This window comes from Vulpes vulpes, chromosome 1, assembly GCF_048418805.1.
Source record: "Vulpes vulpes isolate BD-2025 chromosome 1, VulVul3, whole genome shotgun sequence".
Taxonomy (NCBI): Eukaryota; Metazoa; Chordata; class Mammalia; order Carnivora; family Canidae; genus Vulpes; species Vulpes vulpes.
In genome coordinates this window covers 59892335-59912493 of record NC_132780.1, presented here as the reverse complement: position 1 = coordinate 59912493, position 20159 = coordinate 59892335, and the positions used below count along the sequence as shown (strand labels likewise).

The 20159-nt window shown below is 36.6% G+C and overlaps 2 protein-coding genes across 10 annotated transcripts in view; one reads left to right on the top strand and one right to left on the bottom strand.

Annotated features, from left to right (window-relative positions):
• Positions 1–18044, bottom strand: part of SERINC1 (serine incorporator 1) — a 33265-nt gene extending 15221 nt beyond the window's left edge. The window contains exons 1-3 of one of the 2 annotated variants that reach the window (XM_072765104.1): positions 17841–18000; positions 12336–12486; positions 2958–3119 (exon numbers count right to left, since the gene is read on the bottom strand). In XM_072765104.1, coding sequence (XP_072621205.1) covers positions 2958–2993 — 36 coding nt within the window. In that variant the 5' untranslated portion in view covers positions 2994–3119; positions 12336–12486; positions 17841–18000. Of the gene's footprint in view, positions 1–2957; positions 3120–12335; positions 12487–17840 lie in introns of both variants that reach the window. The other variant, XM_026013351.2, reaches the window with a different exon arrangement.
• Positions 18045–18079: 35 nt separating this feature from the next.
• Positions 18080–20159, top strand: part of PKIB (cAMP-dependent protein kinase inhibitor beta) — a 202848-nt gene continuing 200768 nt past the window's right edge. For 6 of the 8 annotated variants that reach the window (XM_026013354.2, XM_072765110.1, XM_072765115.1 and 3 more), the window contains exon 1: positions 18432–18566. The gene's annotated coding sequence lies outside the window, so the exon portion shown is untranslated. Of the gene's footprint in view, positions 18567–20159 lie in introns of all 8 variants that reach the window. The other 2 variants (XM_072765122.1, XM_072765132.1) reach the window with 2 other exon arrangements.

The window sequence follows — 20159 nt, the reverse complement described above, 5'->3', positions numbered from 1 at the left end:
ATTTTCATCAGATAGATGCTTAACTCTCTTTGCACTTTATGTAAGCCCAAGATAAACTGTAAATGCTGATCCAAAACTGGATGTTTATCCTGACTTACAGATTTATTCTAAATTTTCTAAAACTTGCATTCTCCTGTGATATGCTGACTTACCTGTACTAGAGAAATACAATCAATAAAAGCTTAAGGAATTATAAAGTCAGTTTCTAAATAATGAAAAAAACAATGAAGGCTTCTCAAAGCCAAGGTGACCTAAATACATTTTGAGTTTGGTCTCTTAGTCTACAAGTGTTATTTCTTTTTTTCCTTTTTCTTTTTTTTTTTTTTTTAAGATTTATTTATGAGAGATACAAGCAGAGGGAGTAGTCATGCCCTGAGCCAAAGACATGCTCAACAACTGAGCACCCAGGTGTCCCTACAAGTATTATTTCTGATAATGAATAGATTTGGATTAACAAATAGCTGACACTGATTTTATTTTTTAACTTAGAATTCTGAAAAAGAGTGATAGCCATTACAGAACAATCAGAACACAAATAATAAAATTTAAAAAATCGTGACATAAATGGGGTAGTCCTCAGAACTACATACACTACTCTTATATATGAGAATGAATTATTTCCTCTAGAAAATGTTAAAGCAAACCAGGTGTTAATCTGCGCCTTTAAAACTAAGAACTTAAAATTATATTTAAGCTAATGGGAAGCCACGGAATTTCCTTTTGCTAGTTCCTACACAGTCTATAAGCTCTTTCCTGGTCTCACTTAAACCTCACCTTTCCAACCCAGTTTAAGCCCTTTGGAATATGTACTTACCTATAATCACTTGCAACATGTACTCAAGTAGGCACCCTTAATTATCCCGCTCCCTTATATGAGAGCAGGATACCACCTGGCAAATTCCCATTATTAAATTAATTCAACCACCTACAGTAGTCAGGTTAAGCTAGTTCAGTAACAACCCCCAAATGTCAGTGGCTTAAACAACACAGGTATAGTTTTTGTTCTTGCCCATGTATGTAACTGGTCCTGGTAGTCACTTCAGCAGGAGTCCAGACTGTTGGAGAAGCCACTGGTTCAAATGATGTACATGTTGTGACAGATAAAAAAGGAAATTTTGTATCAATAAGTACAGGGTGATATGTTTTCTTAAACTCACAACTCACTGGTCAGTACTAGAGACATGGCCCTAGGTATCACAATGCAAATCTTTGATGAACTTCAGAAAGCAAAGCAGCAGAAATATTTGGTGATGAGAATTAACATCCACCAACTAAACTATTTATAACCAAAGTCAACTGGATCCATGACGAAACCATATAAATATGTCTTTTGCTTACGCCCAGGACTCAAGTACCCAGTCCATCCACATCTACCATGTACAATGCTAGTTACTTTCACAATCATAATAATCTCATTTCCCAAATTTTCATCATCTTTCCTTACTGCTATGCCAACCTAAGCAGACACTATGCTTTAAAACTGCCATACTCTCTCAGCCTCAAATTTTCTATAGTCACTCATCTTGTTTGGTGGAAAGCCAACTTCTATACCTTCTCTTGATCACTTTCTTCCTCTCTCCCTCATACAGACTGAAGCTCATATCTTCAACTCCTCTCAAAATACAAATCATTAAATCTCATCCTAAAAAATCCTTTTAGGATTTGCAATATTGCAGACCTCAGCTGCCCTCTCAGACCTCCATTTTTGCTATAAAACTCCTCAAATTAGCAGTTAATAACTAAAATGGATAAATTTTCTCAGGGCACCTGGGTGGCTCAGTGATTGAGAATCTGCCTTTGGCTGAGGTCATGATCCCGGGGTCCTGGGATCGAGTCCCGCATCAGGCTCCCTATGGGAGCCTGCTTCTCCCTCTGCCTGTGTCTCTACCTGTGTCTCTCATGAATAAATAATAAAATCTTAAAAAAAAAAATCCTCATGGCTATATGATTCTTCTCCCACTTCTGGTCCCAGCACTCTGAAGATGTACTGGCAGTCAAATACTTTCTTCCTAAGGTCTGCATAACAGGGCATTCACTTGTTTCGTTTTTTCATTGTTTCTTAAAAGTTTCCCTTTTCTCTACCAACCCCTTTTAGTAAGAGCTTTTGTCAAAGTTAGAGTCCGCTTGCTTTGCATGGTCTTCTTCAGCATATGCTGCCATGATTTTAAACTTTCACCTCCATCTCCAAAACACCTCTAGCTAGGATCTCTTTTTTGTGACATTCTGTGTTTTCTACTTCTTGTTGGATACACACAAAAACACACTCTCTCACACATGTACGTAATGCAGTATCTCTAAGTCAATGTCTTACAAACTAAATTATATTTTCCTCATCTTTTATAACCTGATTTCCTAAAATAAAATTAAAAAAAAAAAACAAAACACTGTATTTTTCTTTTTCTAGGTTAACAGTAACAGTTTCCTCCTAGTTGTCTAGAATCAGAACCTGGGTATTATGTAGGATTCTATCACCGACAATATTTAAATCCAGTTTTAGTTAATTCTACATCCAGAAAAGCTATTGCTAGCCTTCTATACAGTTCTTGATCACATGATTAAAAATCACAAAATTAACTGCTTGACTTCTAATTATCAGATCAGTCTTCCTAAAGCATACACTCAACAAGTTCTTTATCCTCATCTTGCTTCCTACTTTCAACCTCTGCATATAAAAGTTCTACTCATTCTTAGAATGTCCCTTTTTCCCTAAGTCCCACTGAGTTCTGACATTTAATTGATTAGACTTATTTCTCATTACCACAGCCCATTTTCTGTACCACATTCACAGAACTTCAGCTTATACATATTTTATATTCTTTCTTTCCTAAAAAACTATAAAGATTACTAAACTTAGAATTACATATTATCTTACTTTGTGGATTACAGTTTCTAAAACTCAACAGTTTTATGCATACTAATTATACAGGTTCAGTTAATCAATTAAAAAAAAAACTAACCTTATTCAGCTGTTCTTCCATTCCTGGTATTAACATTACACAAGCTACACATACTCCAACAAGCAGGAAAAGTGCATAGATCAATCTAGTCACAGTAGAGTTGTTTCCACTTGGACAGCATCGACATAGCAAACATGGGGCACTGCCACATAAACATGGTATCTAAGGAGAAAGAATATTAAAAATCTGTAGTTTAAAATGATACAGTGAAAATTTGTTTCATCCACTCAAAAAAGAGAAAGGACTGAAGTTAAATTACCAAGGAACAAAATGTATTAGGTTTACATATAATTATTCACAAACTATAAAACTTATTAATTTCCATATAAAGGACCAAAGTCCAACATAAAAGTGCTTGATCTCTAAATTAAAATAAATCAAATCAGTTAAAACAACAAAGAAAAAAAATCACCAGCAGCAAAGAGTTCACCTAAAACAAAACAGAATATTCATGATTACAAGCCCATCACCCAGCTCCTGTCCTTTAACCCCCAGTTATCATAGTGGTAAATTCACAAAATTCTGAGAATTCTCAAATACCCTAGAAGAGAAAAGGAAGGAAATGGGAACCCCTATCTTCTTCCTTTTTTGAATTGGTGGTAGTGAAAACTCCAGCTAGATAACTTTCTCCAGTGGAACTCCACACTAAACTACTAGTATATACCTGGGGAACAGGATTACTTCCCTCAACAGGAGAGTTGAACATTGATAAGCGCATTTGCCATTATTTCAGAAAGGCAAAGCATTAAGTGTTCTCACAAGTACGGACCATCACCTAGGCTGAATGCCACCACACCGTCAGACTTCAGAAAAATTGAACAGACTAGGATATTCCAGCCTTTTAACTATAGCTCTGGGGAGAAAGTCTCAGAAACCAAGGGAAGGGAATATTGCAGAAGTCAAACACACTACAGCAAGCAACATAATGCAGAAACAAAGCTGTTTATATCAAGCTTAAACAAGACAGAAATAAGTCACAGCAACTATGCAAACATACTCTAGCAAAAAATATATAAGCACATCCCTCAGGGGAAGGAAAAAACTAGGGTGACAGACAATTGAAGAATCCAGTCTGAAACAAAATATAACTCAGTAAGAAAAGGAAATTCTGTACAAGTACAAATCAAAGAGTTCACGATGAAATGGGAAAATAAGATGAGCAGAGAAAGTCAAACTTTAAAAAAAAATTTTTTTTTTGAAAGTCAAACAAAGAATAATTATCGAGAAACAAAATTGACAACTGAAAAAAAATTACAGAAAAAAGCTTGAGATAATTTCTATGAACTTAGGTCAAGAGAGATGCAGTTAAATACTGAGGACACATATCCTACTGCCCTAACCAATGGAAAAAATTAAAGCAATAGTTTTTCAGACAATAGCAAGAGGTGATTGCAGGACAGTAATTTCTGATAGAGGAAACAATGTGAGCAACATGACGGACTCCTCTTTCTGCCTGGGAGAGCTTCCGAGTGCAGGCAGAGGCCAGCAGTACCTGAATTAAGGAGGTAAGAGGTAGGAGCTGGAACAGAGTTGGATGCTGAGAGAAATAAAGGTAGCTAGAGTTTGAAGACAGAATCCTGGAGAGGAGAAAAGTGACAGAGTAAGCTCTGGAAATCTGCAGAGGTGTCAGCTTGAGTCTTCAGCAAAGCAGTGATCAGTGCATGCATTTGAATAAATTACCCAACAAGAGGTAAGAGTTGGTATTCCCACCAGCCATAGTGGAAACACCCTGGAATCCAGGAGACATTGAGCTATAGGCAATTACTTAGAAAAAAAAAATGAGTCATAAAACTAAAGGTTGCTCCAGTCTCACTCAACAAAGCCAAAGGAAACACTGAAAAGATCAAATTTTCTTCAAGTAACTCACCTATGCCCAAGAATATTTTCTTTTTAAATACAAGTACATCCAGCATCCCTCTAGGTAAAATTTATAATGTCTGACATCTAATAAAGAATTGATAGGTATACAAAAAGGCAGGAAAATACAACCTTTAATGGGAAAAACCAATAAAAATCAACCTGATAACACAGATGACTAAATTATAATAGCATAAAGTTTTATTTTAACTATATTTCATAAGCTCAAGGAGACAAAAAAAATCAGCACATTAAGGAGATGTAGAAGATAACTTAAAAGATCTCTATCAAATCTAAAAAAAAAATACAGTCACTGAACCAAAAATATTAAGACTACAAAAAGGGTTAATAAACCCAAAGATAAAGCAAGTGAAACAAAAATGCTAGGACAGAAATGAACAGAACATCAGCGTAGACCACTTCAAACAGCCTAATAGAAGTGAAATTGGGGTTCTCAGAGAGGAGATGAGACAGAAGGCAGAAGGGTCCACCTCAGGAAATAATTGTCTAAATATTCCCCAATTTAATCAAGATTATAAATTCACAGATCCAAGCAGCTCAATGAAATTCTAGCAAAATACACATGATGGAAACCACACCAACTTATAATCAAACTGCTTAAAAACCATGAACAGAAAAATATTTAAAAAGCAGGCAGAAAAATTAAGGCATTTAATATAAAAAGATAAATATCCATTAACAATTTAAAAACTGCAAGCCAAAAATAATTACTGAAAAAAAAAAAAAAACCATAAATGAAAAAGTTTTATTCTGTAAGTCTCTTTCAAAAATTAATGTAAAGGGACACCCCAGTGGCTCAGTTGGTGGTATCAAGTCATGATATCAGGGTCCTGGGATCAAGCCCCACAACAGATTCCCTGCTCAGTGGGGAGTCTCCTTCTCCCTCTCCCCCAAGTTGTTATCTAACAAAATCTTTAAAAAATTAATGTAAAATATAAACATTCTCAGATATAGAAAGGACAAGAATCTGAAACTAGCAGACCTACACTACCAGAAATGTTGAAGGAAATCCTTCAAGCTAAAAAGAAGATGATACCAGATAGTTCATCAATACACATACCAGAAAACTCGATCTACACAAAAGAAAAAACGTTATTTTCTTATAGAAAGAAAATTCTTTAAAGGATAATTATCCTTTTATTTTTTGTTTTTATTTTTTTCATTAAAGATTTTATTTATTTATTTATGAGAGACACAGAGAAAGAGAGTCAGAGACACAGGCAGAGGGAGAAGCAGGCTCCATGCAGGGAGCCCGACCGTGGGACTCGATCCCGGGACTCCAGGATCACACCCTGGGCCAAAGGCAGGCGCTAAACCACGGAGCCACCCAGGGATTCTGATAATTATCCTTTTAAAGCAAAAATGATAGCAACACATTGTAGGAGGTTGTAACAAAGGCAGAAAAAATATATGATGATTGCAAATAGTATGCAAGAAACATTCAAGAGATGTTCAAGTATATTTTACTGTAAGGTTCTTAAATTGTAAATAAGTGGTACGACTGGACATGAAGTCAGATTATAAACAATTAAAAATGAATACTATAAACCCTAAAGTAACCTCTGAAAAACTCAAGACAAAGAAGTATAGCTAGTAAGCCATGGAAATAAACAGAACACTAAGAAATGGCCAATTAATGAAAAACAAGGCAAAAAAGCTACAGAAAGGGGAAAACAGGACAAATAAAAAACAGATGGTTGTCTTAAGCCCAAACATAACCAATTATCACGCTAAATGTAAATGGCATAAAATTCCCAATGAAATGGCAAAGACCATCACAGATAAAATACTGAGATCCAACCCTCTTCTGAGAGAAACGTAATTAAATATAAAAACGCCAATAGGTTAAAAACGAAAGAAATAAAAAATAAACACCATGCTACAGCAGCACCAGATAAAATAGATTTTAGAGCAAACAATCCTACCAGGGTTGATAAGAAGGGACACTTCAGAATGAAAAGGGGACATAAACAGAGATATGGGATATTAATGGAAGACCTACAGTCCTAAATGTTTCTACATTTAATAAATGAATTTCAAAATACACCGAAAAAAATAAAACTGAAAAGAATGACAAGTTCACATTTATATTCTCTCATATGGCAAAACAAAAATCGGCAGATAGCAACCTTGTACAATATTATCAAGTAGTTGTGCCTAACATATTTAGGGAATATTCAATCTAACTAGAGGAGTGCACAAATTGTTTTCCAGAGTGCATAGAACCATGCACTTGACCAAAATAGAACATATTCGTGGCCATAAAGCAAATCTCAAATTGCAATAAACATATTACAGAAAAGATATCTGGAAACTAAGTAACACACTTCTAATTAATCCAGAGAGAAAAGATATCAAAAGGAAATGGAATGAAATTAACACACTACATTTGTGAACACACTGAAAATTAATTTACAGTACTTACTGACTACATTAGACAAAAAAAATTCAAAACAATCTGAGCTTCTACATTAAAAAAAAATCAAATTAGCAAATTAAAACCAAAGTAGAATTAAGAAAATAGTAAGGAAAACGAATCAAGGCAGTTAAAAGCAGAACAAGAAAATCAGTGAAAGCAGTTTTAAAAGACCATTACAACTAATAAACAGACTCATCAGGATATTAAAAAATAAAAGAACAAGAGTAAACACACACAAATCATGAATCATGGAAATGTGAAGAGACACAAATACAGATACTAAAAGCATTAAAAAACTAAGGGGAACATATGAACAATTTTATTTATTAGCTTAGAAAGTCTATGAAAAACCTACACTGCCAGAAATTATTCAATTAAAAAAATCTGACATAGGAGCCTGGCTAATGCAGCCAGTACAGCATCTGGCTCTTAATCTTGGGCTTGTGAGTTCAAGCCCCATGTTGGGTGTACACATGTAAAAATAAAATCTCAAAAAAAAAAAAAAAAAAACAAAAAAAAAAAAAAACAAAAAAAAAAACCCTAACCAAATCAAAACAAAGCGCGCGCGCGCGCGCACACACACACACACACACACACTTAAAAATTAAATTTGTAGTTAAAAACCTTTGAGGCATAGACGGTTTCACCAGTGAGTTATATTAAGCATTTAAGGAATGAATTATGAATTCTACACAAACTATTCTAGAAAACTAAAGAGGCAAAACTTCACAACTCTTTTCTAGCCAGAATTACTTTGACGCTAAAGCCAAAGACTTATTAAAGAACAGACCAGTATCCTTGATGAACATAAATCCTTAATATCTTGCCAATTCAAAATCAACAATATAAAAAGGATATGAAGACTTCTAATACCTGTTTCCCCATGCAAGAAGCATGGAAGTCACCACTCTGTCCTAACTAGTAAAAAGCTGAACAGAGTGAAAAATCAAGAACTTTTAGGATCCATAAGAGCGATTAGGATATAGGGTAAATTACTGCTCTCAAGATTGGAGACAGATAGGCAAATATAAGGAGTGTGGCTTACCAGAGCAGAGATTCACAAGTGGAAATGAATTTAGGAACCAATGCCCAGGTAGGACAAACTGTTAACTGAAGAACTGTAGAAATTCCCTCATGCTTCCTGCAGCAGAGGGGAAATGGAACTGTTTTAAAACATACCCAGAACACTGTTCTTTACAATGCCTACGCTAAGGAGAAACTAGTTAATGAGAACCTAACCTGGGGGGTATTATCAAAGCCACAATAGTGCAGGGAAATGGAAATACTCACTTCCAGCCCAAATTAGCCATCCTCTTCCATTAGGAAAAAAAAACCCTGAGAAATACTTGTATAGTTCACAGTCCAAAGACATAGGCTCACTAAATGACTAAGACCTAAACATAGGGCTGTGGAAACTTCTTCCCCAACACCTCACCACAATGTGACCAAAATCTATTTATATCAATCACTTTTACCCACTACAGCATGTCCAACTATCAAGAAAAAGTTACAAAGCACAACAAAAGGTAAAAAACAAAACAAAACTTAAGGAGTCAGAGCAAACATCAAAATCAGATATGGTAGGGATGTTGGAATTATCAAACTAGGAATTTAAAACATCTATTACAAAAAAAAAATAATAACTTGAAGCCTCCCCATTAATATCAGGTACAAACCAAGGATGTTTCCTCACTCTTCCTTTTCAACACTGACTATAAGTTTTAGCTAATACAATAAAACAAGAAAAGGAAATAAAAGGTATATGCACTAGGAAAAAATATAAAATTATTTTTCTTCACAGATGACATTATCATCTACATAGAAAATTCAAAAGAACAGATCAAAAGAAAGCCCCACAAAACCATTATAGTAGGGCTGCAGAATACAAAGTTTAAATACAGAAGTCAATTGCTTTCCTATATCAGCAATAAAAAAGAACTTGAAATTAGAAATACATTACCATTTACATTAGTATCCAAAACCAAAAACCCCCAAGTACTTAGGTATCAATCTAACAAAATAAGTAGAAGATCAGTATGAGAAAAAACACAAAATTCTGATAAGCAAAATAAATGAACAGATATTCCACGTTCATGCATTAGGATGACTCAATATAGTCAAGATATCAATTCCTCAAACTTGATCTATATTCAGTGCATTCCCAATTAAAATCTCAACAAGTTCTTGTGTAGATATTGATAAGCTGATTCTAAAATTCATATAGAGAGACAAAAGACCCAGAATAACCAACATGATATTGAAGAACAAAGTTGAAGGACTGATACTACCAGACTTAAAATTTATTATGAAGCAACAACAGTAATCAAGTCAGTGTGACACCGTCAAAAAGAAAATAACAAATCAATGGAACAAAATAGCGATAAATAGCCTCAGATAAATACAATCAGCTAATCTTTGACAAAGGTGCAAAGGCAATTCAATGAAGCAAATATGGTTTTTTCAACAAAAGGTATTGTAACAACTGAGCATCAGCATGCAAAAAAAGGAATCTCAACATACAGATCTCACACCCTTCCCCCAAATTAACTCGAAATAGATCTTAAATCTAAATATAAGTCCTAAAACTATAAAACTAGTATAAGTATATACAAAAGAACTAAATGATCTTGGTTGTGGCAATGACTCCTCAGATACAACATGAAAGGCATGATCCACAAAGAAAAAATAATTGATAAGCTGGTCTTCATTAAAATTTTACAAATTCTGCTTTGCAAAGGTCTATGTCAAAAGAATGAAGAGAGGCCGACTGTGTGAAAATATTTGCAAAAGACACATCGGATCTTAAAGGACTATTATCCCAAGCCCAGAAATAACTCTTAAAACACAACAATAAGGAAACAATCAGATTAACAAATGGGTCCATAGACACCTCACCAAACTACATACATAGATGGCAAATATAGGAAAAGATGTTCCACATATTTCATGTTTATGAGAAATGTGTGTTAATATAAGATATCACTATATGCCTATTAGGAAGGCTAAAATCCAAAACACTGATAATACCAAATGCTGATGAGCATATGGATCAACAGTGATTCTCATACACTGCTGGTAGGAAAACGGTACAACCACTTTGAAAGACAGCTTGACAGTTTCTTATAAAACTAAACAGATGTTTACCAATACAATCCAGTTAAGTACCAAGAAAACCTCACGTACACACTAAAACCTGCACTCGGATGTTTACAGCAGCTTTATTCCTAACTACCCAAACTTGGAAGCAACCAAGATGTCCTTCAGTAGGTTAATGAACAAATAAACTGTGGTACATCTAAATAATGGTGTATTAGTGCTGAAAACAAAGGAGTTCTCAAACCATGAAAAGACCTGGAAAAATCTTAAATGAGTACTATCAACTTAAAACAATGTGAAAAAAACTACATCTTGTAGGATTACGACTGTATGAAATTCTGGAAAAGGCTAAACCATGGAGACAGTATCAGTGACTGGAGTGGGTACAGGGATGAATAGGCAAGGCACACAGGATTTTAAGAGCACTGGAAATATTCTGTATGCTACTATAATGGTGGATACACGTTATTAAACATTTGCCCAAACTCACAGAACGTCCAACAACAAGGGTGAACCATAATGTAAACTATAAACTTTGGGTGATTATGATATGCCAACAAAGATTAATTAATTTTAACAAATATACCCTCCCACACACTCCGGTGGGGGATATGATAATGAAGGAGGCTACCCATGGGTTGGCTCAGGGAATATACAGGAAATCTTTGTATCTTTCAAGTTTTCTATGAATCTAATACTGCAAAGAAAGCACCCCCCCTCCTTTTTTTTTTTTTGAGAGAGAGCACAAGCATACAAGTGGGGGAGGGGACTGAGGGCCAGAGAATGAGGGAAAGAATCTTAAGCAGGCTCTATGCTCACGATCTAAGATCATGACCTAAGCCAAAATCAAGAGTCAGATGCTCAACTGACTGAGCTACTCAGGTGCCCCTAAAGAAGACTTTAAAAATAATAAGATATTGTGACCAGGTAGGGTTTAGTCAGGGAAAATAGGCTGATTTAGCTTTTGAATATCAATCAATGCAATTCATCATATTCACAAACTAAAGAAAAACCATTTACAGTCATCTCAATGAATACAGGAAAATCACTTGACAAAATTCAACGGTCATTTTTGATAAATTGAACAAAACTTTCTACAAAGAAAGAACACAATATCCTCAACTTGATGTAGTGCATTTACAAAACAATCTATACTGTCATCCATACTTCATGGTGAAAGTCTGATATCCCCTATGGCTCCAAACATATCCAAGGATATCTGTTCTCATCACATATATTTATGTACAAGACAAGAAAGAAAAAGAATACACACAAGAAGGGAGGGAAAAAATCTTTTCCATTCACAAATAATTGCTTACTTGGAAAACCCCAAAAAACATACAGAATGCTACTAGAATTACAAGGGAGTTTAACAAGATCTCAGGACACAAAGTCAGTACACATATATTAATCACACTCCTGCACACCAACAAATAACTGAAAACTGAAATTAAACCAACAAAAAGAAATACTAAAGTATAAATCTAACAAAATATATACTAGATACCAAATGAGAATTAAAAAACACTGATGAAATAAATCAAAGACTTAAATAAACAGGAAGATAAATAAAATGGGCTCATGAACTGAAAAACTCAGTATCATAAAATGACAATTCTTTCTAAACTTATCTATAGAATGAACCATATTCCAACCACAATCCTAGCAGGAGTTTGGTAGAAATAAACCAGTTGCTTTAAAAATGTATATGGAAAGGAAAGGGAACTAGACGAGCCCAAAGAATTTTGGAATATAAGACTGGAAGACTCACACTACCTAACTTCAAGATTAACTTTAAAGCCACAGTAATCAAAATAGGGTGGGGTTTAGGCAATAGTATGGGCACAAATAAATGAAATAGAATATAGTTCATAATAGACTTATGTAAATATGGTAAAAGGATTTTTGATAAAAATACCAAAACAATCAATATAGGAAAGATAATCTTTTTAATAAACAGTGCTGAAATAACTATCTAAAAGAACCTTAAGGAGCACGTGAGTGGCTCAGTGGTTGAGCATCTGTCTGCCTTTGGCTTCGGTCATGATCCTGGGATCCTGGGATCCAGTCCTGCAGCAGGCTCCCTGCAGAGAGCCTGCTTTTCCTTCTGCCTCTCTCTCATGAACAAATTAAAATCTAAAAAAAAAAAAAAAAAAAAAAAGCTTAAGCCACAACCAAACCATATACCAAAATTAACTGAGGATTTCTTAGGAATGATATGAAAAGCATGACCCACAGAAGAAAGAAAACTGATAAACTTAAGCCTCATCAAAATTAAGAACTTCTGCTCTTTGAAAGACATCCTGAAGAGAATTAAAACAAGCCACAGACTTTAATACAGGGGAATCAGGTAGCTGATAAATGATTTGTACTTAGAATATATAATGAACTTTTAAAACTTAATAAGAAACCAACCAAAAAAACTGAGCAAATTCTTTAGTATTTTAAGAAAAAAAAAATACATGGATGGCAAATAAGCACATGAAAAAGTGCTCAACATCATCAGTTACTAAAGATATGCACACTAAAACCATGATACCACCACACACACGTTGGAATGCCTAATAATCAAATAACACCAAGTACTGAGAACTCTCTTTGTTGGTAGGAATGAAAATTAGTACAGCTATTTTGAAAACCAGCTTGGTAGTTTCTTAGAAATCAAATGTGTGCTTGTCATATTGCTCAGCAATTCCACTGCTAGATAGTTTACCTAAGCAAAAGAGAATTTAAGAGTCACACACAAAAAAATCTTTATGGCACCTTTACAGAAATGCGTGTAGCTCTTTTATCACCAGGATGTGGAGATGCCCTTCACCTATACATAGAAAGTAACTTGTGATACATGCAAGCAATGGAATACTATGCAAAAATAAAAAGGAACAAACCACCAATACACGTAACATGAATAAATCTCAAATGAATTATACTCAGTAAAAAAAGCCAGACTCAAAAAGGCCATATGCTGTATGATCCTATTCATATGCCACTCTGGGAAGAACGAACTCTGGAGACTGAAAAAACAGTGGTTGCCAAGGTGGGAATGACAGAATTTTTTAAGGTGCTGTTTTGTAGTTGTTATATATAACTACAAGATTTCTCAAAAATTCACGGACCTGTATATTACAGAGTGTGAATTTCACGTAAATTAAATCAACTTAAAAAAAAGGAAAAAAAAAAAAAGAAAAGAAAAAAGAAAGATAAAAATATAGAAAAACAATATGGAAAGAAAATAAAGACAATATATCATCATGAAGGTAACTGGTGTCCTTAGAGAATCTTCTAAATAAACAAAAAGATATTCAAAGATAAAATACAAGAAAAACTTGCCTAGATGAAGAAGTGAATCTATATTTTCAATAGAATACTATTTTCTAGATGAGAAAAAATGATAGATTTAAAGTCAGACATATATGGTTAATTTCAAAGATAAGTAAAAACTCTTCAGATAACAGGTAGAGTTGGAAACAAGTCTACAGAACATGTGAAATGTTCTGGGAGGGGGTGGACACCACAGTGTTTCAAGACAAAACACTATTAAGTTCTGAAGGAAATGGTATACTATTATACTGGTAAATAATGTCTCAAAAACCTAAGAGATATTTTTATACATGAAAGAATTCATGCTGAAATCCATGAATTCTTCAAGAAATCCACCAGATTATAAAATTTAGTCAATTAGGAGAGGACATGAAGATGAAAAAAACTGGGAGAAGCCAAGGTTAAAAAGGAATGCAATGCGCTTTCAAACTACTTAAGTGTAGAGCAGCAGTTATCACAATCACCTGGAGGGTTCATTAAAACAGAATGCTGGCCCTTAGTGTTTCCCTAACACTCTTGGTATGCTGATACTAGAATCCAGGGAACATGTTTTAAGAATGACTTGTTTAGTTCTAAAACTAAACAACTAGGATAATTATGGTTATAAAACACAACGGTCACATATAAAAAAATAATACAAAGAGATTCTGATAAAGGTAGCAGACTGAATATGTGAATTTACCCACGCTCCCTTTAGAAATATCAATGAAATTTTTTTAAAAAAAGGCTTTTTAAAAGGAGTAGACTTAAAATGAACAAACTTAGGAATGAACTTAAAGAAGGTCAAAGACTACCAGATTTTTTCTCCTGTTCTTTTTGACCCTTTAAGGCCTAGAAAATTGAAAATATAAGCCATCAAAGGAATGTAGAGTAGAATTCTCAAACAGATCAGGAATTGGTGGCACCAGGTAGCATCCATAACTGAGGCAGAAGGTAGGAGTAAAAATAGGATTATTAAATGCTTTTTTAAAGAGCAGTTAAGACTCTTGAATGTCATTCCATTTATTTTTCTGGCCAACTGAAGAGAATAAAGCAGAATTTCTCAAGCTAGGCATTGATATCTTGGGCCAAAAAATTCTTTGTTGCTAGGGGCCAGCCTGTGCAGTTGTAAAAGTTTAGCAGTATCTCTGGCTCTTATTTACTAGATGCTATTAGCACCTCTTACCCCAAATTGAATGAAAAAAAAAAAAAAATGCCTGCAGACATTGCCAAATGTCCCTTGGGGGCAAAACTGTGCCCAGTTGAGAACCACTGCTGTAGAAACATGTCCTTAGATGAATCTTTTTAGCAAACTCTCCTGATGAAGAAATGTCTAACGTTCAGCAACTCGTTTATTTTTGTTAAAACCAAGAAAAACAAGATTTAATGCTTTGTTTAAAAATACATGTTTAGCATGCTACTACCATTCCTAAAAAATATTTTTGTCTTTTCATCCATGTGTCATGTATTGACAGAGGAGTATTATTGGTGGTAGCATATTTTTTGTGACATTTAAAGTTTGTACTCTGCTATGCTTGATTGTTCATAGTGACTATGAATCATTTCTGCAAAACCAAGTTATTGTACTAAAAAACAAAAATCTAGCAGAGGCTGACACAAAATAGGTAGGCAGTAATCACTAGCTCTTTCTTTTTAACTAGATCATCTTGGGCAACAACAACAACAAAAATGATTGTTATTGTACATAAGGTCCAGTACCTCAAAAAAAAAAAATCAACTCTAGTTATTAACATCACTGTTGAGATTGTGGTGGAGAAAAGCACTGAGGTAGGCATAAATTGATGGTAATGTAGTTTCAGGATTAGGTGGGAGATCCACAGATGTTTAAGTGGTCAATGTAATAACCGATCAAAGAGCACACATGAACCAAGGATTATGACCAATCTAATTCTAGGACACTTAGCAAAAAATCTTAAAAAATTTAACTCCAATCTCTATACAACAGTACTACATGTATTTTTTTCGTGTTTTCTTAGTTCAGAAATTTTCTACAGCCATTTTAACTCAGAAAAATTTACGAAAGTTGATTAGGCCTCAAGAAATCTGAGTAAAAACTAAGATTTAATTGTGGTTTAACTGTTCTAATTTAATGACCTGAATACTTTTCAAAATTTAATTGTAAATTTGTCAAAACCTTTATTTTTTTAATTTTTTATAAAGCTCTTATTTATTCATGACAGAGAGAGAGAGGCAGAGAGAGAAGCAGACTCCATTCAGGGAGCAAATTTGTAAAAACCTTTAAATTAGCGTATTGATCATTAAGACTGCTGAAAAAAATGGATTTGTATATTATAGGCAAAGTCCCCTTTAGTTGCTCTAAAATTACACCAAAATTGAACAATTCAGGAATAGACACCTAAGCACCAGGAAGGAAAGGGGGGGGGGGGGGGGATATAGACAGAATTGCATACTATAGAGTTAATTGCTTTTGTAGACTGGCCACAATAATCTAGCACACTTAAGATCAACCTTGGCCACCTAGCCTTATCCGCCAGAGATCTAATTAGTGAAAGGTAAGAAAACGGTCTGCTTGTTACTACCTTTCCAATATATCTTGTCATTAACAATGACTAAAATGCAGTGTCAATTTTACCAGTTTTCTAGTCAATAAAGATGAAGAATTAAGTTGTAAAAACTTTAATAGGAATGTAATTTTTCCATATTGTCCACTAAAGCGATTTTCTTTCTGATTTATGATACATAAATATAAAAAAAATTCTTAACCCCTTCCCCCCCAATAATCGTTCGAGGGAAAAATGGTGTTCATCATGGTCCTGGAGAACAAAACTGAACACATGAATTCTTCCTTTTATGTCTTTACTATATACAAAGAACATGCCTACTTGATAAATGGACAAAAATCTGACTTTATAATTCATACATTTCCCCCCCAAAAGAAAACAACGTTTTAACATTTATAATTTTGTAATACATTTATGACACCATGCCTCTTTTGTATTAAACAACAGACTCAAGTAGACTCTCGAGTTTTTTTTTTTAATTGAAATTAAAAATACCTGGTTTTCATGGCCAACTACAGAAGAAATATAAACGTAATCAAGAGAATGATCTCGGTGGAAATAACCACCTCCAGGCATCACTTTATTAAAATCTAACATTTATAGTTCAAGCAATAGAACTTTCTGAAAAGAAAAAAAAAAGGAGAGCTCTGTAAAATAATAAAAATTCTGCGCCCTGTATATAATGGAGTCATTCGGGAAATCAGCCAAGCGTTAGACGTGGAATTTAGAAATCATAGATTAATGAGATATGATGTGAACCCAAATACCTAGCCCCGAATTACAAATAACTACTAAAACTGTCATGTTAGTATGTTGTCTACATGCGGAGGGGAGTGTGTGGATTATCTTAACTTAAATTTGCACCCCCTGAATCAAGAAACTGTACCGTTATAATGAAAAATGGTTTCACTCTGACGACGCTATCCAAGTAAAATGCGACCTACACCCGATTAAAGGAAATTTGCGTGCTTCAGGTCAAAAGGTACTGAGTACCCTCAGATGTAGGATTACTTGAGCACTACAGTCCTTTGGCGGTAGCACGAAGGCAGGGGACCCAGCAGGGCGCTGGGGCTGAGCAGCGCCCGCGCACTACGGCCGGGCTGGCCCACCTGCCGGGCGTCTAAGTGTCCTCGACCCCGCAGAACAAAGAGGCCGGCAGGCCTCCGGGGACCGCAGCGCCGCAGCCGGAGGTCGCCGGCAACGTGACGAGGAGACACGGTGCTCCGCGGAAAGGGCCTAAGACGCCTGGACACGCGGCCTACGCAGACACAAGGAAAAAACCACCAACAAAAAGGGACCTGGAGGAACAGGGGAGCAGCTTTCACCGGAGACAGCGGCGGGGTGGGGGAGGGAGGCCGCAGCTCGGTCGGCTTCTCCCCTCGGGGCAAAGCTCCCGTGTCCGCCGCTCCTCGCGGCCCCCGCACTCCGCTCAGACGCAACAAGCCGCGGGGCCCCGAAAGCGGCGTCGGCGCGACCGTGGGAGACAGGGAGAAAACAGGGACGGAAGGCACTCCCTGACGAGATGGGTGGAGCACCACATTACCGACGCTCCGCACCCAGCCCGGCCCGCGTTCCCTTCTCCTTCGCCTCTTAACGCTTAAACACCGCCGCCCCCTCCCCCCCGAAGGCCACGAAAACCCTCCTTACCCAGCTCGCCACCGAGCACAGCCCCAGGACGTTCCCCATCTCCGCGGCGCCGACGGACAGGGAGCCGACGGCGACAAGATGGAGACACCACCTCTCTCCACCCTGTCGGGCCTTATTTACTATCTGCGAGCCACTTCCGGCGCAGAGCCCACCCCGCCCCTCAGCTTTGCGTCACTTCCGTTGAGGCCTGCGTTCGGGTGTGGCGGGCGGGCGCGCGGGGAGGGTGTCGCGTAGAGATTGCGCATGCGCGTTCTTGCAGCTCGAGGCCGCGGTCCTCGGAGCGGGATCCAGGTGAGAAGCGTCTCACCTTCGCATGATGTTTCTGAGCGGAGGCTGGCGGGTGATTTTGTCCGCCGGCCGTCAGGAGAGTTTCTCGCTACTTTTGGAGGAATGCCTTCTCTCCCAGGACCATCCGTTCATCCATTTACTTCTCGTTTTAACACTTTTGCGTCTTCTGTGCCCCGCTTACCTGCTCAGGTGCTTCCTGCAGGCTGCTGCTGGGGGCAGGTTTCCGTTCGGGTCCGCCTAGTGCCTCCTGTCACTTTTTGGTTGTGGACGACGCCTTTTAGTGTCTTGTCCCATGAAGATGTTCCGGGAAGTCGGCATGGTCAGCAAATGTGACCACAGGTGAAAAGACACCTAACACGGATCCTAGGAGACCTCGCGTTGATGTGTATTGAAGGTCGGGAGCTGTTCAGGAGACGTTCGGAAATCCTTGCAGATTAAGTGAGGACCTTCCTTTGCATCACCTCCGGGGGATGCACGCGAAGTAGGGCTCAGCGGGGGTCAAAGAATTGCATTTCCCAGGGTGCGCCGACTGAAGTAGAATCCCAAGCAGTGTTCGGATTTAAGGAGGTTGACAGGATTTTCATGGGGGGAAAAAAGAGGAAGATGGGGGTAAATCGTTTAAAAGGAGAGTTCAGGGCAGCCCTGGGGGGCTCAGGGGCTGAGCACCTGCCTTGGGCCCAGGTCGTGACCCCGGGGTCCTGGGATCGAATCCCACCTCGGGCTCCCTGCATGGAGCCTGCTTCTCCCTCTGCCTGTGTCTCTCATGAATAAATAAATAACCTCTTTAAGAAAAAAAAAAAAAAGATGGGCAGCTCCTCAGACCCTTTCTAAAAATAATAATAATAAAATAAAAATAAGAGAGTTCATTGGTGCTGACAAGTAGGGCTAGATTTGCACTTCATGGATGGGTCAGGCGGAGTGGTCAGTAGGCAAAAATTCACTTTTATTAGTCTTTTCAAACAGGATGTTCTCCTCTTTGCTGATTTCTTGCAAATAAAGACGGTTTGGCCCAGTTCGAAGGTTAGAGAAACAGGATGTGAAGGCACCTTCCCCTCAAATGGCTGCTCTGGCTCCGCTTTAAAATGGTGCTACCGAAGTCTTTTTAACAAAGATACAGGATTGAAGTGGATATCCAAAGAAAAGTGTTGTAGAGTTAGAAGAGTCTTTAATACAGATCAAAAAAATTTAACACTGGAAAAATTACCAAGTGGAGATAAGCTATTAGCTTAGTCTTTAACTTCTCTTTGATTGTTGATGTCATTTAGGCCCACCCCTCCTTTCAGGGTCTGCGTTTCAAATTCTGCTTTCAACATAAGTTGTGAAAATACCTTTAGTAAAGGTACTTGACTTTGCAGAATCTCAGAATCCTTATTAGTAATATATCAACTTTTAAGAGTTGAGAGGATCAAATAATATCCGTGGTCTTATCTGTTGTAGCACCATGTGAGCTCAGGGTAGACTATCAAAACAAACTTATATCCCCCAAAATCAATTGTCTTAAAGGACGAATAAAATTTATGCATAGTTTATATTGTACCATACAAGGACAGAAAGCATCTATGAAAAGTATTTTATGATTTTAATCCTAAAATAATTAAATTCTAAATGTAGTAAGCCAGGAACACACAAAATAACCTGTAGGGGTCAGTATAAACTTATAATTGGAAGAGACCCTATCCTGATTAAAGACCTGCTTTTGTCAATTAATCTATAAAAATCAAAATATGATAAAGGTACAGACACTCTCCTGATTTATTACCTTAGTATAAACTAGCCTGTGAACAATTTTCTTTCCACACAGGTTCTTTTTTTTTTCCCCACCAAAAGTAAGCCAGTAATTCCCGTAACAACCAGATATGTCTATACCAGTGAAATAGATGAATACAAAAGTATATTTACTTCAGGCAGAGCATATATAAATTTAGGGGAAAAAAAGCAAATATTCATGTAAATAATGAAGTGAGTAGAGAATTCAAATGTTTCTAGTGTTTAATCATTTAGAGTGACTACCTAAAGAAATGCTAATGAAAT